Here is a 25,969-nt window from a genome sequence, read left to right as displayed (position 1 = left end):
GATCGTTATTTTATTTCTGGTTACACACAGGTTACCCCGAACCGAATTACGATCTTGGTCGGATTAATTAGCATATGGGGTGGTTGCAGGTTTTTCGTCAAAGCCCCTTTAAAAATAGAACCCCGCGAGAGACAAACCGGGTGTGACAACGGCGAACGTCACCGTCGCGAATCATCGGACTACGGTAGAACCCCGGTCCAACGACTACACCCGTACGAACAGATGGCTTCAGAAAATGTCGTACGGCTTTCGGCACACTTGTTGGCGGTGTTTCTGTCAAAGTGTAGATTGTAGTGACAGCTATCGCACTATCGAGGTTCGCCCGAACTCGATATCGACGAGATATTCGAGGAAATGATCCGCGCCCGCCGGGTATTGTCTTGCACGACCTTTTGTTGCACACACTGTTGCGGCGGAACTTAGTCGAGTTTGCGATAGCGCATTAATTGGTCGCGCGGAAAATTTGATCGGCGGGGTTATTTTCCCAAAACCAACAGCTGTGTTGAGCGTAGCTTGCGCTGAAGACAGGGTTGACGTGCAGGAATTTGCGAGTGTTACGAGGCAAGAAAGCTCGAAGAAAATTGCGTGATTTATTAGTTGCACAGTTTGGTAACGCGCGGTAATAGCCCTTGCCGTGGGCTAATTTGATCCGAGGAAGGTGTGGCCAGCGGTGAAGGGAGAACCGTTGTTAGCTAATAATACATTCTTGCTTGGAAGGTGCTTTTCGAGTGAAGAAATCGTTGAGTAATCACTCGGGGAATCGTTTTGGGGGATATCCCACTTGAAGGTCTTCGTTATACCCGGGGTGAGAGATCCACGAGGGGACTTCCCGCCCGTCTTTGGATCCAACTCAGTCGCTGCTGTCCGTTAGCGTTGCGCGTTTCATCTACTAGCCAATTGGTCACGTATCGTTTACTGTGTAATTAGTCCGGTCGTTCAACAAAAAATGACATGACAAGTTTCGCGTGCTGTCGTCGTGCTCCGAACGAGCGGAAATGGTTAGCTTGCCAGCTGTTCTGAGCGAGCTGAATTGTTCCGGGTTCAAAGCTAGATCGAAGAAGACGTTTCGCAAAACTACGACGGATTCCATCCGGGAGGAAACCGAGGAGGAGCAAGAATCGAGTGGACACAGTCGTGCCGACAGCTGTCGAAGGTTCCGTTTTCAGCGGAGAAAGTCCTTCGTTGTAGACTCGGACAGTGGGGACAGCGGCCCGGAATTTCTTACCGCGGAGAAAAGTTAGTTCTAGAATCTGTCGGAAATGAGTGACTAATATCTAACCTGTTGTTCGTACTGTTAGTCTGACTTGTTCAAAAGCCTCACAATTTAGGTCAATTGAATCCCTGTAAAGAATCCATTTTTGGAGGCCGCACAAAAGAAGTCACCCTTCATACGACAAATCCATTCCATTCTGTCTACCCACCTGAATTCACTCGACGAAAGTGCTCCACGTGTCAACCCGGAGCAGCTATCGTGCTTATCATCAATTTATTTCAAAATCAGCTTTCTCCACCTTGCGTGAAAGATACGGGTTGCCAACCATAAGACTCTCTGGATCTCTTCCGTGGCGTTTGTACACCCAAACAAGGGTGGAAAAATCGCTACCTTGAAAATTTTTGGATCACATGTTACTTCAACTATTACTTAACAATTTCCTATAAAATGTATTTTCCAGATCATAGTCCAGACCATTAACGAGCTGTTTTAACAAATTTGACCTTGATCGGATATGGCAAACCGATTGGCGAAAACGCAGTTGCTCATTTTTTCATGACCCCCTCAACAATTATGACAGCTCTAAAACTGAAGCTTTAAAGCAGAACAAGCCCTAATCTCAATTTTGATTATCTTAGTTCTCAAATATTGTTTCAGAAAGTGTCAATCAATGCAGAGATTATTTGCCACAGCTCCTTCGTTTGGGTGTAGGAACAGTAACCGAGCTTGTCACAGTTGGAACAGCTCAACCAGCGTTTGCTATCGAGACAAACTCACCGTCCTGAACTGCACACCGAAGTGAGGAATCAATCCAGCCCCAAGTCGACACCGAAGCATAAAATATTCTATTAAAATTCCAATTGTCAATCAATCTCTCCACCTGCTGCTGCCGCCGGCATGTCACACTGAGAGTACGACTGACGACAACCTGAGTGATAATTCTGGAAGGCAGACGCAAAAAAAAAGAAGAAATAATCCGGAATCGAGTTCTATTTGTGTGAGACCGCATTCGTTTGCCGCCCACGTGTCTCGGCCAATTTCCCATGTGCACGCCCGGCTGGTGTCCGATGCGATTCCGTTTCGGGGTGTTCCGTGACAACTAGAGTTGCACCTCCAAGGCGGGCTCTCTATTTATGGGGATCGGAACTTGATTTACGGGGTAATGTCATGCAGAAATGCATGCCCCCCCTCCGGTTGTACCCTTTCGTGCCGGCAAGAGAGCTGCATCTTGACGTTTCTAGTTGTGGTAGATCTGGTGTATTAGCATGTCGATTTGGAGAGCAATTAGCTTCCCATCAGTCAGCTGTAGACACTGGAGTTCGTCTAAGTCTGTTAGTCATTTGTCGATACACAGTTGAAAAAAATGTAAATTTACATCACAAAAAAGGTAATATTGATCCTTCTAAAATTACACTTTTCAAATTTAAACAATTTTGTACTGTGTACATTATACAGATAAACTCTCAGATTCATGATCTTATTTCTCATCATATTATTTTTGGATATCCCCGAGTACGAACTTCACCAGAGACGCGAAGCTACCAGGCGAAATATAAATAACTTCAAATGCAACTTCCAGACAGAAGCGTTTTACGATCCGTCGTAAAACCTGGCTACAAATCGCACGTGATGCTGTGCAGTCTGTCGGTGGGAACTTCCTCCTACAAATTGTTTACAAATTTTCTGCGATCTTATGTTATTTCAGAAATTTTATTATTCACTAGCGAAATGATACATAGTGAATCACAATGCAGAGAATCTCTTCTTAATGGGTTACATACATGTGAATCAACAAAAAAGTCAGAGGTTGGTGTGAGCACACACTTAATTTTATTTAAAATCTGTTATAATTTTCATCTATTGTCAAAACAATTTTGAAGACATGTGGTCGTATCATTGCCGAGATATAGCTATTTGAAGATAGCAGTTTCAAAAAACGGGTGCCACGATATATTAACACTGCCTTGACCAAATGGGCTCAAAATTTTGGTGAAGACTCGTTAAACCGGTCCTGTGTGCATGATGGAGGCCGATTTTCAAAAAACTTGTTTTTAAAAAAGATAAAAATATTTTTGTGTTTTTTCATATAAAAAATCGTCAGTTTTTTTTATTTTTGTATTTTTTAAAAGCAACATTTCAAAATCGGGCTTTGTCATGCACACGGAATATGAACATCCCAAATTTTAGCCAATTTGGTCCATCCCATCTCGAGATGTCGTGGCACCCGTAAATCATCTCTGTGTTTCGAGAAAAACGCTCAAAAAGTTTAACAGTCCGCTTTGCGCACGGCAAAATGTTGAGCTTAAAATCGTCTCTAACTCAGTTAAATCATGTAATATCTTCATGAAACTTTCAGGAGTGATTGAAAATCATCTTTTAGAGGATTCAATAAATTTTCTGTAACATGAAATTTTGTGATTTTATACATGTATGTAACCCCTTAACACTGTATGAGTGAACCTGCGAGAAATGACAGTCTTTTTGTCGTTGACTTATATTTTACCTTATATTTTTTAAGAGAGACCGAAATTGTTTCCGAAAAATTGGAAATTACACGGAAAAAAATTAAAACCAGCAACGATTAATGGATCAAAAATGCAAATACATAAAAAATTGTAATTTAACATCAGAAATGGCGTAAAATAAAATAAATTAGGTAAAATTACATTTCAAAAAGAAGAAGATTTACACCTTCAAATTTTCAACGCGCCAATTTCACCTTTTTTTAATGTGTCGTACTGATATTTCGAACAAGAGGCTTAGGATTTTTTTGGAGAAGATTTTGTCATCGCTACAGCACACAGTTAAAAAATGAAAAGTGAAAACAGCTAATTGTTGAATTTTGCCTCTTTTTCGATGTAATTTTACCTCAATTCATATGGAACAAGTAAAATTACTCATAAAAAGATGTAAAAATTACTCATTTTCAGAGGCATTATTACACATTTTTTCTGCCACAAAATCTTTCAGCATTCCTTGATGTAAAATAAACCTCCTCTTTTGCTACTTTTTTAAAGCAAGTCGGAAGATCGGTAAAACTTTTCAAATTGTAGAATTAGGTGAAAAATCTGGAAACTACGATTATTCTACAAAAAAAGTTTTTTTAGGTAAAATATATTAGATTGATAATGAATATTTATTTGTGAGAACAAAAATCATTCTGAATTTTTTCTTCGTTTTGACCCCATAGTCAAAATAAATAAATTTTAAATTGAAAAATGATATGACAGAATATTAACTTTTTTCGATGAAATTTAACCTAAATTTATGTAGAATTTGTGAAATTACACATGGAAAGATGAAAATTTAGATATTTTCAAAGATAACATTACACAAATTTTTAAACACAAAATGTGTCATCATCCTCCGATGCAAAAACTGCACATGCAGAGTGTAGTAATAAATGACTGACAAAGGTGATGTGCATGCTTTTGCATGTGATTTTACCATTTGATTTTCTGTGTTGATTTCAATCCTAAATCTATAGTTTTAATTTTATTTTTCTTGTTCATGTTGAGCAACTTCTGTTATGCCATAAACTTAACTTTTTGTGTTTTTCTTTATTTATTTTTAAGTATTTTGATGTGCAATGCAATTACAATCCTAACCTCAATTTGTAAAGAACCGTCATCAGGGGTGACTTAAGGGCTGGGGGTAAGATTGTTTCAGACAAAAAGGCCGAAATTTGTGTGACCCAATCTCACCCCCAGACCCAATGTCACCCGGATGACGGAATACGTAAAATTACACATGAAAAAATGTAAATTTCCACATATTTAGATGTAATAAAAAAAACTAAGTGGTTGAATGTCTTTGGATTGCTTACCAGTGGACAAATTTGCTCCAGAAATGTTTTGAATAACCAAGGTACAGTCATCCCACATATTCGGGACACTTTTGTGATAATTTGTCAATAGCATGCCAAATGTAGCTTTTCTGTCGCGTTATTATTCTTAGGATCTTCATTTGAACATTCGCTTGCCTTTCACTAGTAAAAGTAGCACTTTTTGAGCAAAATTAATGATTAATTCAACTGATATTTTCACACTAAAAAGTTATCAGTCGTGTATAAATCATCACGTCGCTTGCGTCGCTTTTGTAAAAAATATTTACTCCGGGAGAGAACCAAAATTTGTTTACATCCGTAAGAAATAAGTGTTCCGAATTTGTTGATTTTAAGGGTCAATGTTTTTCTTAAAAAAATGATATAAAACGTAAAAAAAATACAGTCAGTCTATACATCAATTGAAAGATCACAAGACAAGCTTTCACATGAAGCGAAAAGCAATTCATTTTGTTAAATTATCGATTTTCAATGATATTTTAAACATTGGCCGATCTGTAAACCGTTCCGAGTATGTGGGACGATTGTACTTTAGGCTTCGACATTTTAAAAATTTCCTAGAATCGAGCATAGTTTCATTTTCCCCGGTGCCCTTGATGATGGATTTCAGCCCTCATCAAAGTTAAACCCCCCAAAAAGCCATTACAACACAATGTTAAATGCTGCGGTTACTGGAGGCAAACTTTAACTCCCCGTCCGACGGTTGCCAGCTGTTGTTGTGCGGCGGTTGTGTTACTTTGCATAACTGTGCTTTCTGCGCGAGAGAGAGAGAATCGCAAAGCTTGCGCCACCTTTTTACCACCCACTCCCAAGTGCTGCCGTGAAAGCTTGAAACATTTGAATAATGTATTCTCCTCTGCTGATGGTGGGATGCAGCATCACTTTTGGATTCTCAATTCTCAGCCTGGTTGGGATGGTTATGATTCCTTGAAAGCAATTGTCAACTCGAAGGGACTGAAACTATGCAATTTTAAAAAGATCTAAAAGGTTACACCCTTTGCTTTTTTGAAAATTTTATTACGAGCTATTCGAAGCCAACATGGGCGTTAAAAACCGTGGCGTAATGGTTCCGTTCACACGGCAGCAGCAGGGCAACGCCAGAGAAAAAAAAAAGTGAAACGAAACGAAAGTTGCTGATAAACATAAACAAATCATAAAATTTGAATGGGTAATGTGTTTTTGATTTCGTTGCCACCACCCGGGTGCTCGGTGGTCGTAGCGTGGAGAACGAGGAGACCATTTGGCAATTCCAACTGCGCGAGAAAGGGACAATGTTGGGTAACGTAGAACCGAATTATGCAAGATCTGGAGCGGGGTACTTGCTGGCAAAAAGGGGGATTTGTCGGGAAGATTATTTATAGCTGTGTTTTGGCATTTTTTTGGAGTCCGTCCAGCAGGCATTGGGGGAGGGATAATTCTTAATCCGAAGTAATCTCCACAGATAGAGAAGCGCTTGCTGAAGCAGGGTGATTGTTTAAACAAGCCCGGTGGGCTTTGTTTAACGCTGGGAATTATCGATTATAACTTTTCACCCCTCAAGCTTGTTGACTTGGGACATCTTCAAAGCAAGAGTTCCGTTTTTGAAACAAGATGTCCTTCAGCCCTAAACCGTCCAATCAGTACGTTTGAAGTGCAGAGTACTCAAAAGTACACTTGAAAATCTCAGCCGACCTTCATGCGCACAAGAGGAAACCTGTTTTTGACGTTTCGCTGAGTTACGAGCCCGCCAGAATTTCGCGCGCACGACACCTTTCTCTCTCTCTCTTTCTGCGACTTCCGCGCCAAGCGCGATCAGTGTGGGTGTCAGCTTTAAGCTTCGACGCGGATTGCATCTCAGCCAAGCTTCATCGCGGATTGTATCTCAGCCAAGCTTCATCGTAAAAAAATCATGGTAACATTACATCTGAGAATGTTGACAGATTTTGCGCAAAACTTGTGTAAAATTACATGAAACAGATGTATTTTCACATCTTCAATTTTCACCCTCCTTTGGGACCATTCAGAAACCACGTGGACACTTTTTTGGTAATCTGGAACCACCCCCCCCCCCCACCGCCCCTCGTGGACAATTGTCCATACAAACAAATCTTTTTTGTATGGAGCATGGACAATCATCAAACCCCCCCCCCCCCTAAAGTGTCCACGTGGTTTATGGATGGTCCCTTTACTGTGTAGAGAAATTTAAACTAGTTTACATACACAGACAGTTTTTTGAAATTAAAATATTACATCTGGGAATGTTTACATCTTTTTTATCTTAAAAATGTGTAATTTAACTTTTAAAAATGTGTAACCACTATTCTGGTGTTATTCTACCTTTAAATTTAACCCTCTACAGTCCAACCTTTAAGCTAGCTTCAATCTACAACATCGCTTAAAAACCATTTTCAATTAATATCAATCATGATGATCTTAAAAATGCATTAAAAATCAGAACTCATAAAATTTGAGAAATTTTTAGGTTTGGAAGTTTGATTTTCAATGGTAAAAACAGTTCTTTTAAAGGGGTCAACTTTCGCTGTGTTTTTGGCTTACAATTCCTATATTTCAAGTTAAATTAAGTAAGCAGTATTTTTTTTATGTACCATTCTATTGTATCTAAAGTATTTTTGATGTATCATTCTTTTCTGGAAAAATGTAAAAACAGGCAAAAATTTTAAAAAGCTAAAAATACAAAGGATATTATTAGAAATAAACATAAACTGAACGAGATAAATGCAAATTAAAATACTAAAATGATACAATAACACACAAGAGAAGTACAGTTAATCGTAGATTAAAAGTTGATCCTCCTTGACACGACAAAAAAAACGATTTTTGCTTTGTTGAATATTACCTCTTTTTTATGTAATTTTACCACAATTTATGTAGAACAAGTGAATTTACTTGGAAATCAACACTAACACTTTTACACGTCATTATTCGTTTAAATTTAAATGCGATTTGGTGTAAATTTGTTTCAAATCATACGAAATAAAAAAACTGAATGTTACGTGTGATTCAGACGATTACAATTCAGTGTTGAGTAAATTTCCTTTAGTTTCTGTACATAAAATGTTTTTGTTTTTGAGATTGCATATTGCATTGTACACAGTTTAAAAAAATAATAAATGTAATGTTATATTTCAAAATGTGGATAGAATTTGTGCCATAAAAATGTGTAATATTTCAACGATAAATATGTAAATTAACATCATTCTATGTGTACTCCGAAAAAAGATGAAACTTTATATTCGACGTAATCGCTTGAATCACACGTTAAATCATTTTTTTACGATTTTTTTTTTTAAAATTCGAATGTAATTTTTTTAGTTAAGTGTAAAAGTTCTACATCAATAATCATGTAACATTCAAAACAAAATTTTTCTGTTCAATTGCATTGCATTCATAAATTGGAGGGAAAATTTCTCCATTAATTTTTAAACTTGGTGAATTAAACATTGTTCTACAGTGTAACTGACACAAGACTGCAACAAGTTGTACACAGCATAAAATGCGATGGTAAAATCGCATGCAAAATCATGCACATCACCTTCGTTAAAATAAACACTTAATATTCCACACTGCATGTACAATTTTTGCAAACACCAAAAAAAGTTGCAACCGACGGGATTCAAACCCAGCACCAACAGTAAGGACTGGCGCCTTCCCCCACTCGGCCACCAGACCAATGAAAAGTTGTAAGGATAAACGCATATATGAGCTTGACATTTCGGTCAAGTAGATTTCCCATACTGATGGGCTACATATTTCAGGGTGTAAAATCACATAAAATTTCATAAAATAATGCAATATTTATTTTACACCCAGGCCTTTTACACGCAGCTGGATTACTACTTTTTTAGCTGTGTAGATGATTACTTTCCATGTTTTTTTTTTTGAATTTGATGTAAAAAATGGGTCAGAAATAGGAATATCAATGCTCCACAAAAATTTAATTTATTTTCGCCCAAATAATTTTCATGTTTTCGGAAACAAAACCTCACTTTACACTAATTGCATCGATTGTTGGTATTGAACAAATTTTAAACTTTTATTGCCATACTGCTTCGCCTTTCTCTCCTTCCTTAAGGCAAACAACACGCGGAAAATGTTTCAATCCGTCCAGTATGGAAGTGTGTTTACCCATTCGAGCTTGCATTCCCATCACAAAACCACACTCACACACATTTCGTGTGTTAATTTGTGCTGATAATTGTGTGATTGTGTTTGTGCTATGAAAAGTAGGTTTTGCTCTCGTCGAGCGCTTCAATCGGATGGAATTGCGAGTTTCACTTGTGTTTATTTAATTTATATTGTCGATTGAATTACCCTGGATTGTTTAATGGCATTTTATTTACATGTTTATTGATGTTGGAATTGGTATGAAATAAATTGATTCATAAATAGAATATTTATTGATTGTTCAAAATTACAACACACCACTACCACTACAACCAAAAGCAAATTAAAATACCTCAGTCGATGGCAAATAACAATCTGCTTGAATCAGCTGATTTCGACCATCGCTTGCGTGTTTGTGATTTTACAGAATTCTTAGAATTCGCACACAAATACACAGGCGCGTGAAATTCCTCGTTGAATTCAGCTTTAAATTGTGCAACTTTTAATGTCGATGGAAGGGAAAGCTTAAGAGCTGGTTGTTACTGTACTGTTAATGACATTGACAATCAAAGCGTAATGGATACTTAAATGCCGGGTGACGTTCTACGCAAAAGTGGCTTATGTTACAAACTTGACAATTTCTAGTTGAAATCTTGATACCTGTTTTTGTGATATTGAATGGGACATTACTGCCATTCACCCTTTCCAGTAAGTTAAATGCTGCAGGTTGGCGCACATGCGCGCTGTTCCACACTTGGCACCATCACTTTCCACCGGAATTTCCAAAAGCCGCATTCCACCACGGAATCGGCTTGCCTATGCACAGTAGAACCTCGATGGTTAGACATCTTTTTGTTGGACTTTTTCGCTAACGAGGTAAATTAATTGACTGTCAAACCAACGAGGTCCTACCGTAGCCATCCGGAAACGGACATCCTGCGCGGTACAAGGTCAGCGCCGGATCTGATTCCCACGCTGTCAAACGCTACTGAAGAACGGTTGTCATTTTGGGCGACAGGACCAGCCGGGGACGGAAAGGCAATCGCTGCCATCGCTCACTGTTGACATTCCCATTACCGAATGTCATCGTCGTCGTCCCCCGCACACACACGCACACAATAGATTAATGGGCTGAACGTCTTGCGTCATTTCGAGTGCGGCGAGGCACTGTAGGAAAATTTTGAATTGAAGTTAGTGGTGAAGGTTGTCGAAAAAAAGTGTACATTTTTCGCAGTGTAAGGAAAACCATTTCTTCGAAATCGCATGATATGGATTGGAATTATAACTCTCCAAGCTATTGATTCCAATTGCTTTCTGATAAAGTAGGTGGTGAACCGAAGATGTATATCCGCTGGAATTGCTTTATTGATTAAGACTTATTGAATGTCGAAGGGTATTCGCAAGCTGTTGAGGATATTGCTGTGAAAATGAGCAATTCTCTACGAAATCAGTTTTTTTTATTTAATTTTTTGTAATTTTTAATCCGGCTGAAACTTTTTTGATGCCTTTGGTTTGCCCAAAGAAGCCATTTTGCATCATTAGTTTGTCCATCAAAATTTCCATACAAATTTCCATACATGAAAATTCAAAACTCTGTAGAGATCGAAGCAAACCGTGCGCGTGTCGTGACGTTTTCAATTTTTGCTCCGCGATTTTTTCGTTTCTTGATTTGATTGTTATAGTTTTCTAAGTGAATTTTAATTTTAATATTTTGATTGTGCCCGGGAGGTTCAGAGTCGGATTACGAATGCTGAGCGACGAATTTTCAAATTGGAGGTCAAAGAGAAATATGATTCGTAAACTGGAAATACGGTGGCAGTCGAGGTGGCAGTTTTGTTTGGCAAGCAAATCCGAAGACAGGGACCTTCAAGGGTGAGCTTGCCCTAGCTAGAAGCAGAACCTTTTGAACCTGCTGGTGGAAATTTCGGTGCTGTCGGGATCGATTCATGCTGAATGGTGATCGAGATGACAAATGGATTTGTCAAAAAATCGATTTGTCCTGGATCGTGTTGTCCCATCCCGGTGAGCTCTTTCCTTTTTGGATCTACGTTTAATTTTCATGTATTACATAACGGAAAAAATATGGGAGTGCCGTGGCTGACTGGTAACGGTGTTCGCTTTGTAAGCGAATGGTCCTGGGTTCGATGCCCATCTCATAATCCAACGAGAAAGTTTAAGACTTATAATACTTGAAATATGTAATATGAACTAAAAATCAAAGTCGCTCGAGGCGGGGTTCGATCCCCCGTTCTATGGATTGGTAAGCAAAAATGCTAACCACTGTGCCATCACGGCTTGGTGAGCTTTGACTGGAATTAAGAATACTATTACTACCAACTAAATACGTGCTGGGTCTTTGTCCATTTGGCAAGGACCCGGAAGTTCTTAATAACGTTTGTATCCGATTGATATAAACGTTCTTTAGAGCGGGGCTTGTCGGTTCAAGCTGAGGTACCTCGCGTACGGCTAGCCTACGTAGAAATGGGTCACCGAAGCTCGGCAGAGCTAACACCCTCCAAATGCCTATGCGAGTTATTTGCATGTATAGAACGGAAATCTAAAACACATGGAAACAACTCAATTTGTAAGATGCGACCGCGTGGTCCCGTTTGGTTGGTTGCACACACACACACACACACACATGAAAATTCAAAACTCTGTACCTTTTTAAGGATTTTTTTGGCCGATTTGGTGTTTTGGCAAAGTTGAAGGTATGGTTAAGGATTTTACTGAAGAAAATGATACAGGGTAAAAATATTGGTGATTTTTAATCACACTTTTTGTCACCAAAACTTGATTTGCAAAAAAAAATTTATTTCTGAATGGCTGCGAAAATGTTCTATATTTTGCTTTTTTGAACTTTGTTGATCCGACCCTTAGTTGCTGAAGTATTGCCAAGCAAAGGTTTAAAAACAGAAAAAATGATGTTTTCTTAGTCTCACCAAAACAACCCACCATTTTCTAATGTCGATATCTCAGCAACTAATGGTCCAATTTGCAATGTTAAAATATGAAACATTCGTGAAATTTTCCGAACTTTTTTGAAAACAATAATTTCAAAAAATTTCAATCAAGACTAACATTTCAAAAGGGCATAATATTGAATGTTTGGCGCTTTTGAGATGTTAGTCTTCATTCAAATATTTCAAAAATATTGTTTTCGAAAAGATCGGATGATTTCACGTAAAATTTTTTAATGGGTATTATTTTTTTTCAGTGTAGTCCTTATTCATACCTACAACTTTACCGAATTGGTGTCTTCGGTGTCGATCATAAAATTCCTTCAAAAGATACAGATTTTTTAATTTTCATAATCGGGAATGTCGGGAAAAGTCTGGAATTCGCCAAAATCCGCAAATAAATCGGGTAAAGTAGGGAATTAGTGATTTTTTGAAAAAAAAAATGTCAGGAAAAGTTGGGAATTCCAAGCATACTTGTTAAAAAATTATTTTTAGCTATTGAATATTTTGTGTCATATTTTGTACAATTTTCAAATTAAATTGGGAAATATTCCATTAAAATATTTTTTTTCCAAAGATTTATCTTCATCTTTTTTTGTGATTAAGGGTAAATTACTACAGATTAAGCTGGATTTTCAGTTTTCGGAAAACTGAAATATCGTATAAAATCCAATAGTTGTTCGTTCTGAATGAAAAAATTAAAAACATTTTTACGTTTTGTAAACATGAAAAAGTATTGAAAAAGAAAAAAAAGTAAATAAAAGACGTTTTGATTTAAGTTATTGCAAATATATTTAATGAAAATGTTTCTTCGAACATTTCGCATAAATTAAGTTGTTAAATATGGAATCTTATCAAACTGAATTTTTCATTGAAATAAAAAAATAAAACAGTTAAATCATGACAACTAGATACATTGATTTTAAAAAATCAATATCAAAAATTACAAAGTTAAGAATAGAACTTATTTTTTAAGCGATTTCCTAGATATTTTCCTAAATTCTTTGAAATCATGTAATCATGTTTTGTGCGCTCTTTGATTTTAAATAAAATAAAATAAAATGAAAACATCAAAAAAAATTAAATAAAATTTGTACTAGCCTAAATAGTTTTTTTTTGTTTAGATTTTTTTTTTTTTTGATGGTTGATATTTACTTTTTTTATAAAGAGTTTTTTTTTTTTGTTTAAAATCTTTTTTTAAATAAGAAATGCATATTTTTTGAGTTTATGGAAAAGTCGGGAATTTGAAAATGGGATTTCAGTGGTCACCCTGTATATCATTTTTGTATGGACAGCTGCCAAATTTGTATAGAAAATTATATGGAAAAATTAATGATGCAAAATGGCTTCCTCGGGCATACCGAAGGTACCAAAAAAGTTTCAGCCGGTTTAAAAAAAACAAAAAAAAACGAATGACCGAAATCTCACAGAATTGCTCAAATGTCAAAGTTTAAAGCTTTGTATTTTCCAAGGAACTTTTAAACGTGATAATCTGTTGATCCAAGTCTCAAAATCTGAAGTATTACTGAATAACACTGTTAATAACGGAGGCAAACTACCACCGAATTCTACCAGGTTTACGGTTGTATTACTTATCCAGAGATATCCCCACAACCTTTTGATAATAATACCTGCTCTGTAGTTCACAGTAGAAATACGACAATAAAATGAATTCTGTGACTCACTTTTGGGATGTTCAAAGTAATCTTAACGTTTGTAAACTTGGTAGAATTGCGTTTAAAAGGTAGTAAACTTCGACTTCGATCCTTGATTCCAGAGCATTCCCGAACTGACTTTCATTCCAACTTCGACTTCGGGTCCTGAAAAATACCCGATATATCAACTCCGACTTCAAAACAACTTCCCATCGATCCTAACCTCAACCAAAACGCGGACTACTGGTGCCATGCTGCCCCGCAGAAGAAGAAGACGCCACTGAGTCCCCTCCCATCAGCCCATCCCATCCGTCATCTTCCGCTTCTGTGTGTGCGCTCTGTGATTAATGTCAGAGTGTGGCTAGCTATAATCTGTGTCCTCCTCTCACCGCACAACTGATTACAACCCGCACACTTGAGATGGTAGTTGTTCGCTCTTCAAGAAAACGAGAATTGACCACCACCACCTTCTTCGTCTTCTTCTTGGTCCCAGCGAAAGCCGCTCAAATCAACGAAGCGGTTTTGTTGTTTTTGTCCCGTTGTTAGGTTTAGTTCGGAGAAAGAGAAAGATCCACACCCCCTCGGAATTCGCATTCATGGGCTTTGATAGAGCTTGATACGCTAGGAATCGGGACGGTCGGACGTTCTCTAGTCGGTACCGATTCCCACCGTACCAAGTTCCGCCACAGCATACGTAATGTGTACCCATCAACTCGACGAAAAACATAATAATATTGCGCATTACTTTATTTTTCCTTCGGCATGCTGAATACCAGCGAACCAGCTCTTGGCAGCGGTCAACAAACAACCTAGAGGCACACACATGAGGAAGGAATCCGCACCACCTTTTCTTCGAAGTGTTCGAAGCGCCAAGACAATACGCGGCCCCTTAATGTAATCGCGGCCTAGTCGCGCCGAATACGTTTAATCGCGCACGCACTCTCGGGTTTAGTTATTGTTGCCCCCGGCGGGGGTCGTGTTGAGGTTAGGGTTTTGGAATAATTAATCGCGATTGCACAGCTACTACCAGGCTGAGCATTTCCGAGCGGTAGCGGACTTGCGGAAGCCTTATTTGCCGTTGCGGTTCAGAACGACTGCAAAGGGCATACCAAGCGAAGTGTGTGTGCTGTATTGGAATCGATCCAAACTCACACGCACGCACGGTGCGACTCGGCAACCAACACTTGTTTGCGAGAGAATAACCGTCAACACCAATCGCCAATTGGCTATTGGCATGGTGTGACGTATGCGATAACAGAGCTCGTCGATTCCTAGTGCGGGGTTATGCAATAGTAGAGAATCGCATCGCGACGGGGGCTTCCTCCCCTTAAATCGAATCGATCGGGTTTGAAAAGTTTGAGGTTACGGCCGCCCGCGGTGGATCCGGTTTGGCTTCCGGCGCTCCGCACAAGTTGTAATCGTTTCTTGATTGGCTCTGCGTGGTACAGCTGGTGGCGGTCCCGTGAACCACTACAGTTTATGTATCGATTGATTAGTGGCTTTTGAATCCATTTGGGGGTTGTTTTAATGTAGTTACATTAAAACATAAAGACGAGAAAAGTTGATTCAACACTTTTTTAAAGGGATAAGTGAATTTCTCCACGGTATACCATTTGGTCATTTTGGAATTTTCTGGTTCTGGATATTGCAATGATTGGAGCCAAAATTTTCCTGTTCCTTCTAAGAACGATTAGTAGAGAACCGTATACCATGAGCTCTGGTTGTCACGTTGCACCCAGTTGTTGATTTTGTTTGTGGGTGTATTGTACATTGTTGTGCCACAAAACTTTTGTGGCTTTTGTTTTTCTGTTCCTTTATTCACCCATAAAGAAGTTGGTTGCTTGTTTACCACACAGCTTCACGAAAGTTTTGTAGTGAATGCTTCTTTGTTTATTGTGGGGAATCATTTGTTGTAGGATTTCTTTTTATAAAAACATTTTTCAAAGTGTGCAATCATCTATTTCTTTTTTCTAACTCTCAATAAGACGAGTCCAGGGATGAATAATTCTGTGTTTTTAGGGAAAAATATTTTATTTCCTGTTTCATAACTGAAAAAAGTTGAAATTGTCTTTAAGTAAGCAAAAATCTACAAATTAAAATAGTTAGTTCGTTTGATTTCATGAATAATTGCGTTCGTTTTCTTATTTTTTTTAATTTGGATTTTCATTTGTTTGCCATGTTTTGTATGATCTAATCGAATAAGGATAGGATTCTTATTGTTCTGGTTTTATCAAAGAAGGGTGAGAATAATGAAATTAAACGATCCCTATAGGTCTTTTGTGGTCTCTATTGCAAGTTTCTACGCTTACCCAGGAGTCCAAAAGCACACAAACCCTTTTATTATTTTCAAAACCAACGGGAACTATCGATATATTTTTTATTCATCCCCTAAATAATTTACATCAAAATTCGACTATTTTTACAACCACATTGTTGCAGTATTGGATCCTCAAGTTTAACATTTTCGGAATAAAAATATAGCAACTTCATTGGTTGCAGTGCTCTATGAATTGAATAATTTTCTTTTTGATACTTGGAAATTTTTAAATCCTTAAATCTTTTTTTTAATAAAAAAAAGGTAAAACCCTATGAATTTAATATTTTTTGTAAACATCGTTATACTTTTTGATATCGTCAAATTCAATATTATAAATTATAAAAAAGAAGGGTAAATTTTCATAAATAAAAAAAAACTTCTTTTAAGTAAAACAACAACAAAAATATATTCTGGCAAACTAGAGCTAAAGAGCAAAATCTGACCTCTTATTATGTTAATCAAATATAATTATTAAAAGAAAGTTTAATTTATTAAAAAAAAAACAAATAAAAAATCTGAAGGAAATTTTAAGCGAAATGTATATTAAAACAATCGTGAAAAGTTCAGAGAAATTCTCTACGAAATCGGTCTTTTCCAAGAATTTTAATTTTTGTATTTTTTAATCCGGCTGAAACTTTTTTGGTGCCTTCGGTACGCCAAAAGAAGCCATTTTGCATCATTAGCTTGCCATACAAATTTGGCATTTGTCCATACAAAAATGATGTATGAAAATTCAAAAATCGTATCTTTTGAAGGAATTTTTTGATCGATTTGGTGTCTTCGGCAAAGTTGTAGGTATGGATAAGGACTACACTGAAAAAAATAATACACGGCATTTATTTATTTTTTTTTTTTGGTGATATTCATTTTCACTTTTTGTCACTAAAACTTGATATGCAAAAAACACTACATGTTTTTATTTTTTTTCATTTTCTGATATGTTTTAGGGGACATAAAATGTCAACCGGGACCGTGGTTTAGGGGTAAGCGTGATTGCCTCTCACCCAGTCGGCCTGGGTTTGATCCCAGACGGTCCCGGTGGCATTTTTCGAGACGAGATTTGCCTGATCACGCCTTCCGTCGGACGGGAAGTAAATGTTGGCCCCGGACTAACCTAAAAAGGTTAGGTCGTTAGCTCAGTCCAGGTGTAGGAGTCGTCTCCCTGGGTCCTGTCTCGGTGGAGTCGCTGGTAGGCAGTTGGACTAACAATCCAAAGGTCGTCAGTTCGAATCCCGGGGTGGATGGAAGCTATGGTGTAAAAAGAGGTTTGCAATTGCCTCAACAATCAAACCTTCGGACACCTAGTTTCGAGTAGGAATCTCGCAATCGAGAACGCCAAGGCAATGCTGTAGAGCGAATAGTTTGATTTGATTTTTGAAAATGTCAACTTTTCAGAAATTTCCAGAATGGGCAAAAAATCTTCCACCGAGTTATGAATTTTTGAATCAATACTGGTCGATTTCGATCATTTCGAAAATAATATTTTCAAATTTTTTAAACCAAGACTAACATTTACAAAGGGCCAAACATTAAATATTATGCCCTTTTAAAATGTTAGATTTGATCTAAAATTCATAAAATTATTGTTTTCGAAATTATGAGAAAATTTCACGAATGTTTCATATTTTAACATTGAAAACCGAACCATTAGTTGCTGAGATATCGACATCAGAAAATGGTGGGTTGTTTGGGTGAGACTTAGAAAACATCAATTTTCCTGTTTTAAACCTTTGCATGGCAATATCTCAGCAACTAAGGGTCGTATCAACAAAGTTCAAAAAAGCAAAATATAGAGAATTTTCTCAGCTTTTCAGAAATATTTTTTTCAAAAGTGGGCAAACATGGGCACTCATTCTAAAAAATGAATAACTGAAACTATTTTGAAAAAATGGCTATAACTTGATAACGGTGAATTTTATCAAAATTTCACTATAGTAGTTTATGCAACAAGTTGCAAAAATAGGATTTTTTTCAGCACGAGTCGTACATTTATCCAACGAGGTTCACCGAGTTGGATAAAAACGACGAGTGCTGAAAAAATCAAGTTTTGCAACGAGTTCCATACAACATTTTTTGCAATTTCGAAAAACACCCATTGAGTGAAATATTAGGTCGAAATTTCATGTATTTTGTCAATAAATCGTTAAAATCAAAAAAATGTTGAAAAGTGTTACTTTTCGAAACAAGTGCTGAAAAGTTCTACTTTTCAGCACCCTTTTCAGTGCTGAAAAGAAGAACTTTTCAGCATTTATTTTGAAAAGTGTTGCTATTCGATTCTGTTATTTTTGGTACAGAAAAGTAGGCTATTTCGTCGTTCCAGAATGACAGGAAAAGTAAGTAGTTTCACGACGGAATTGCAAAAAGTAAATTTTTTTTAATCAAGACTAACATTTCAAATGGGCGTAATATTCAATGTTTGGCCCTTTTAAAATGTTAGTCTTGGTTTAAAAAATTTCAAAATACTTTTTTCAAAAAAATCGAATGTTTCATGTTTTAACATTGAAAATCGGACCATTAGTTGCTGAGATATCGACATTAGAAAATGGTGGGCTGTTTGGGTGAGACTTAGAAAACTTCAATTTTCGTGTTTCTTTTTGTTTAAGCCGCTTTATCTCAGCAACCAGAGGTCCAATCTTTAATGTCTCTTAGACAATTTTATAGCAAATTTTCTGAACTTTAAAAAAATTTAGAAGTGTTTACTCTTGGTCACTATTTTTAAAAATCTTAAAACTACAAATATTTCGCTAAAATCAAACTTTCGGTGGCTATATCATGAAAACAGAGCCTTTTATCAAAAAAATCGGTTCAGTACTTTTCCATTGTAAATTCAATTTTACATTAAAAATTACGTCAGATTTGTTTTAGCATAAAATTTCGATTTTTTCCAAAAATCACTATTTTTTCAAAAATTCATAACTCGGCTGCAGATTTTTTGACCATGTTTCTCTATGGCTCAAAAGTTGCGGGTTTTTGTCCCCTAAAACATATCAAAAAATCTCGAAAATCAAAAAATACGTATTTCGGGAAATTGAGTTTTTGTAAAAACAATTTTAATTAAAAAATCGGCAAATTTTTTTTCCGTGTACTTATTTTTTTTTTTTTTCAATAGTCCTCAATAATACCTACAACTTTGCCGAAGACTCCAAATTGATCGGAAAATTCATTCAAAACTTACAGATATTCGAATATTTACGTACCATTTTTGTATGGACAGCTGCCAAAATTGTACGGAGACTTGTATGGGTGAACCAATGACACAACATAGCTTCTTTGGTCATAGGGAAGGCCCCCACAAAGTTTGAGCCAAATCAAAAAATACAAATAAAATCCATTTCCGGTTTTGCTCAGATTTTTGATTTTTTTTAAACACAATTTGTGTGTGGGAAGCTAGTGATTTTTCACGATGAATTGTATGGACGAACCGAAGCCCTAGGTCAGAAAATTCACAGTTTTTCTTTTTGTATGGCTGTTTCTCGGCAATGGTTTGGTTTAGTTTGAGATATGCATTGATTCTTATGTAAAATTTTCCGGGGAAAACGATGGTGATTAGATAATAAAAATAACAAAAATAAAGAATGGGTAAAAATCACGTTAATCCATTCTGTTACCTATGGATAGTTGAACGTTCCCTCCAAGTTTAATCCAGTTGACCTGGAATGATCCATACCTATTTGGAATTGGATACCCTATAGCTAGACTCATCAACTATCCGATTTGAAGTTTGTTTTGAAATGTCGGTAAACATATTGATTATTTTTTTGAAGCAAATCTTTTTGTGGTAACTTTATTTCAAACTGTCAAACTCAGGTATTTGACGACAACATTTTCACATCTTGGCCTTGACCCACTCGACGCTCGACGTCATTCGTCTTGCCTTGTCCTGGGCGACAACAGGACTGTAATTCAGCACTTTCTTTTTTCTTTCGCGACGAACCATTGCCTCTATATAATGATCACCATCTCGCCCACATTTTCGTACCGCAAACAAAACGAACCGGCAGCATGCTGAGCTAATTATAACAGAGAATGGGTTTCATATTCGTACGTCTTGGTTGCCCCAACTCCAGTCGTAACACCCGACGAGAACATGTTGCTGCACACGTGTTTTTTTTTTCTCGCAACAAAACTTCGAACCGCAGAGAAGTCCTCGTGGGGGCGTACGGTCAGGACACGTGGAAACGCTGCCGCTCTGACAGGTGGGACCGCCGCATGTTTATGGCACTTGCAGTTCCTCCTTGTTTCTCCTCTTGTGGACGGAAATAGAACACCGACTGCATAACGGGAAACGGCGTGGCAGGGTGTGTGTATTTATTTGCTTTGTTGTTAATTTAAATTATTGAAAACAGATGCGAGGGTGATTTTGAACGACTCTTGAAGAGGTTGTGGTATTTCCTCGCCAAGAATTCGACAATTCTTCCTGAGTTCGTTTTGAGTAAATGTTTTGAGATTGGGCAAACCTCAACAACAACAAAATCCTCGTCCATCTCTACGTCCTACTACCAAAACTAATGTCTGTCTGTCCCGCCTTGTTTCGTGTCCAACAGTCCGGAAGTTTTATCCATTTCCGAGTGTTACCCGACTAAAAGCAATACCAATTAGCGAACTCAACTCACACTCTCTTCCTTTTCTATTTCCACTATCAAAAACAAAACCAAACCAACTAAACTGCACTGCACTCGCACGCGGGGACCTGTGGATTCGCTGTGTGTGCACGCTATGACCACCCTTTCCCACTCCCCTCCCAAAATAGTGCACCACACTAGCGCTACCAACACTAGCAGCACGAACCTCGCGGCGTACGACGACGGATCCGCGGCCGCTTCCGTGCATCAAGTGAAGATCGTACCGATAAAGGCGATCGGGATCATTATTCACGATATACGACCAAGTAAGAACACACAGCACCCAAGTTTCCTTGTGTCGTGTGCCGTTTCTTCACTAACTGCCACCACCACCACCACTACCTCATTCAGCGCGTTCTAGTCAGTTGGTGTTTAGCAGCCCATTCGTCCAGATAATGACCGTCTTTGTGTTGTGTTGTGTGGAGTTTCAAGTGGTTGTGCACTTGAGCGTCCCGGTCGTGCTGTCTTGTCACAGGTTTGACGTTTCGAAACGAGTACGTTTTGTTCAGCTGACCATTCCGCACATAATACCAAAATTTGGTCAAATTTGGTTGCTGGAATCATGGGTATCAAACAAAAATGTAAACATTAAAGGGGCACGCACGACTGGCAATATGCATCTGACTGGAACAAATGTATGCTATGCGTCAAAATGATTCTGTACATTGCCACACCTGCGACAACGCACCACGATCGCGACTAAATGCAATGTCCGGAGATTGACACAGAACGGGGTCCGGACGTGTCGCGTGCTCCGTCGTCGTCTCTTTACCATTCAACACTGTTGCTGCTGCTGAACCAGACTGTTTGTTTGTTACCACCCTACTCTCTTTTTTATGAATAACGATGTTTGTTTGGGCCGTCGCGTTGACGTCGTCGTCGTTGGCGTCGTTATCGTTGCTGCAACCACTTCATCGTAGTCGGAGAATTTTGGGGTAAAAAGTACGATTCATCCTCCCCCAGAGAGAGAGAGAGTGTTGTTGAACTCGGCGGAGCACGTGCAGATCGAAAACAGATCGGCGCGTAGTACGTGACGGAGATCGCGTTCTGGTTTGGTGAATATCTTAAGAAAATGGTTCGATCTTCGGGAATGGTTTTCGGGAAATTTATTTAATTGAAAAAGACGTACTTTATGGATGAAGCCTAGAATGAAACTCGCGAGTTCACCCCGTTGTTGAGAGGACTGTCCCCAGATTCTTTTTCAACATCTTCTGTTATACGATTTTTTTCGATATCGGCAATAGTTTCCTTCCTTTGGATGTTTTTTTTTTTAAATTGGTAGCTTTTTGTAACTAAGATTAGAATATGGTGATAAATTAGTATACAAAATAATTCTGGTTGCTATTTTCAACAAAAATGATTAATCAATTTTGGTAATCCGGAATAAAATCGATAATCCATAAGAACTAAAAACAATAATTTAGAATTACTGCCTTTTTTCAGCTACTGTTGAACCTGACGTCAAAGTAACACATCTTTCCATAATATATAATAAAAAAATAGGAGACTCAAATAAAATCAAATAAAAATTCCACTACACAGCTAAAACATGTAGTAATCCAGCTGCGTGTAAAAGACCCGGGTGTAAAATAATGAAATTTCATATAATATTACACCCAGAAATATGTAGCCCATCAGTATGGGAAACCTACTTGACTCTTCGATCTGATGGCCGAGTGGGCTAAGGCGCCAGTCCTTACTGTTGGTGCTGGGTTTGAATCCCGTTGGTTGCGACTTTTTTTTAGTGTTTACAAAAACGGTACATGTAGTGCGTAATATGAAGTGTCTTTTTTTTGACGAAAGTGATATGCATGCTTTTACATGCGATTTTACCATTGGAATGTCTGCTGTGTACAACCCATTTAGAATGAAAAAAAATATATTTTTTTGAGGATTGAAAAATAGTAGTTTATGCAACAAGTTGCAAAAAGAGGATTTTTTCAGCACGAGTCGTACATTTATCCAACGAGGTTCACCGAGTTGGATAAATACGACGAGTGCTGAAAAAATCAAATTTTGCAACGAGTTCCATACAACATTTTTTGCAATTACAAAAAACACCCATTGAGTGAAATTTTAAGTCAAGTCTTCATGTATTTTCAATAAATCGTTTAAATCTAAACAATGTTAAAAAGTGTTACTTTTCGAAACAAGTGCTGAGAAGTTCAACTTTTCAGCACCCATTTCAGTGGAAAGTTCTACTTTTCAGCATTTATTTTTAAAAGTGTTGCTATTCGATTCTGTTATTTTTGGTACAGAAAAGTAGGCTATTTCGTCGTTGAAGAATGACAGGAAAAGTAAGTAGTTTCACGACGGAATTGCAAAAAAATAATTTTTGGACAAACATTATAAAAAACTAAAAAAGAAACTACAGTATGTAAAAAAAGTATTTACACCCCTTGGGCACTATGCACATTTTGTGATGAAACATGTAAAAAATTTAAAGTTTGACAGGAACCTAGTACTACGTTTTGTTCAAAAACTCATGCCAAACATTTTGCTACAAAAAGCTCATGAAAAGATGATTTCTATAAAAAGTTATATAACAAATACTATTACGAAAATAAAAAGGCGCAAAAAAGTATGTACACCTTTCAAAAATTAACATAAATAATGTTATTTGTTGACAAATCACCATAAATCCAGTCTCCCAACTCCAAATAGGCATCCTGATTAAAAGAATTTGGATTGAATATAAAGTTTACTAACTACTTAGTATAAAAGTTTATATAACTCTGGAAATTCTATATAAAACTTATCTAAACTTAATTTTGCAAACTTTTAATTCAACTAAATGTCAATATATTACCATATAATTGCTAAATAAACATTTTGGAGTGGGTATAACACCGTTTTGGGGTATTTGTATCGATAGAATAGATTTTTCGTTGGAATTTCGTACCAACCGGAATTACGTCGTAGGAAAATCCGCCGGCATCGAACCGGTCCACGATTCACAAGTTAACCTATGTGGAATCGGAAAGGGCATAAAATTTCCGATCTTTGATACCCAAACATCTAGGTTTTCTTTAAAACCTACGTTTTTAAATACCTAAGCAAAAACGTTGTTATGGTTTCGTTTGAGCAACCTGCCAAAAATGTATGGAATTTCGTAATTTTTGTTCTCGTGGATCAAACTTACTTTTTGCCCAGGTATTTAAAAACGTAGGTTTTAAAGAAAACCTAGATGTTTGGGTATCAAAAGATCGGAAATTTTATGCCCTTTCCGATTCCACATAGGTTAACTTGTGAATCGTGGACCGGTTCGGATGCCGGCGGATTTTCCTACGACGTAATTCCGGGTTGGTACGAAATTCCAACGAAAAATCTATTCTATCGATACAAATACCCCCAAAACGGTGTTATACCCACTCCAAAATGTTTATTTAGCAATTATATGGTAATATATTGACATTTAGTTGAATTAAAAGTTTGCGAAATTAAGTTTAGATAAGTTTTATATAGAATTTCCAGAGTTATATAAACTTTTATACTAAGTAGTTAGTTAACTTTATATTCAATCCAAATTCTTTTTTTAATCAGTCAAGGATGCCTATTTGGAGCTGGGAGACTGGATTTATGGTGATTTGTCAACAAATAACATTATTTATGTTAATTTTTCGAAAGGTGTACAAACTTTTTTTGCACCTTTTTTATTTTCGTAATAGTATTTGTTATATAACTTTTTATAGAAATCATCTTTTCATGAGTTTTTTGTAGCAAAATGTTTGGCATGAGTTTTTGAACAAAACGTAGTACTAGGTTCCTGTCAAACTTTAATTTTTTACATGTTTCATCACAAAATGTGCATAGTGCCCAAGGGGTGTAAATACTTTTTTTACATACTGTATATTTTTCGGCTTAAATTTTTTTCAGTTTTTTTTTTTAGTCAGCTTTCATTAAAAAAAACATGCTTAGTTTCATTTTTTTAAATAATGTTTTCCCATTCATCCGGGATTTAAACAAAAGTTGATGTAAAGTAGTAATATAATTTGTCAATTTTCATGTTATTTATGCTTTTACATAAGATTTGATGTAAAATATGTAAAATTTCAAGGTTCTTGATTTAGTGTTGTTTTTATTTTATTTTTAATCACAGTATTTGTATTTGTATTAATGTTAAGTTGTAATGTAATTTGACAATTCAAATGTATAATAATTTCTATATGACAGACTTGGTTTTTCAGTCTCGTAAATATTTTTTGCACTTTTTAGGAGAGACATACTATCCTGCATTTTTCGTGAGTCTTTTTGTAACATTATAGGCTATTTCCTCAAAAATTTTGAGCGAAAAAAATCGTGACATCACCATCAAATTTAACTTTTAAACTTAAAAACTGAAAAATCTCATAGAAGTGGCGTGTATTTTTGTTTCAGTGTTTTTTTTTTTTCAGAAAGCCCGTCGAATTTCCTACAAGTTTGTCTTTGACCACTTTTTGATACGATGCAACGGCTTCGAGATACAGTAATAATTAAATTACGAAATACAAAAATATTCAAAACACTTACGCCCTTCTCAAATGTCATTATCGAGTGTAACTGGCTCCATATACACAAAAATGGCTTACATAGGCCTAGGATAACATGTCTACAAAGTTTCATTGAAATCGGAGAGGGTCGGGTACAAAAGTACCAGAAAAATTCCTGATTTGAGCTGGAATTGCTCAATATACCTGATATTGTACAAAAAGATCAACTGTATGAATTTAACATTAAAATAAGCCAAACATTTATTCTCATTTTTTTAACTTAAGTACCGAATATTGAATGAACTAACGTCATGATTCGAAATCCGGACACTTAGTAGCATATCATTTTTGTTATAGCTGACAAAAAATCATGTAATAAGTTGGAAATGTAGAAATATCATCAGGGTGTAGTGTAAACAGTCAGTTTTAAGAGAATGCATGCAAAATTAACTAAGAATTAATTTTAGATTTATAATTAAATGCTAGTGAAAAATACATTTTTAAAAACTGATTATTTCATTTTTCGAATGTATTATATTCGTATTATTGTTATGTTTTGTGTCTAATTGTACGATTCTAGTTATAATAAATTCAATGAAGCAATTTTGATGATATTTTTACTCTCGTAGGTAACAAATCGCTATTTCCCGCATAAAAAATATTTTCCGAAGCGAAAATGAATATTGATACAGAAAATACATTTATTTAATATCTACCTAGAACTCTCAATGTTGTTGGTGGGCTGATAAACAAGAATTAAATGTATATTTACTTTACGCTAATGA

The 25,969-nt window shown here is 36.6% G+C and overlaps 1 protein-coding gene across 1 annotated transcript; it reads left to right on the top strand.

Annotated features, from left to right (window-relative positions):
• Window positions 1-292: 292 nt before the first annotated feature.
• On the top strand, window positions 293-21,076 carry LOC119768918. The gene is made up of 2 exons (XM_038260713.1): window positions 293-1,236; window positions 20,844-21,076. Exons 1-2 carry the CDS (start codon window positions 996-998, stop codon window positions 21,074-21,076), a joined length of 474 nt encoding a protein of 157 aa, XP_038116641.1. The 5' UTR covers window positions 293-995.
• The last annotated feature ends 4,893 nt before the right edge of the window (window positions 21,077-25,969 follow it).

The sequence above is a fragment of the Culex quinquefasciatus genome, chromosome 3 (genome assembly GCF_015732765.1).
Source record: "Culex quinquefasciatus strain JHB chromosome 3, VPISU_Cqui_1.0_pri_paternal, whole genome shotgun sequence".
Taxonomy (NCBI): Eukaryota; Metazoa; Arthropoda; class Insecta; order Diptera; family Culicidae; genus Culex; species Culex quinquefasciatus.
The sequence above is the reverse complement of the archived record's forward strand: the minus strand, read 5'-3'. Positions and strand labels throughout refer to the sequence as shown.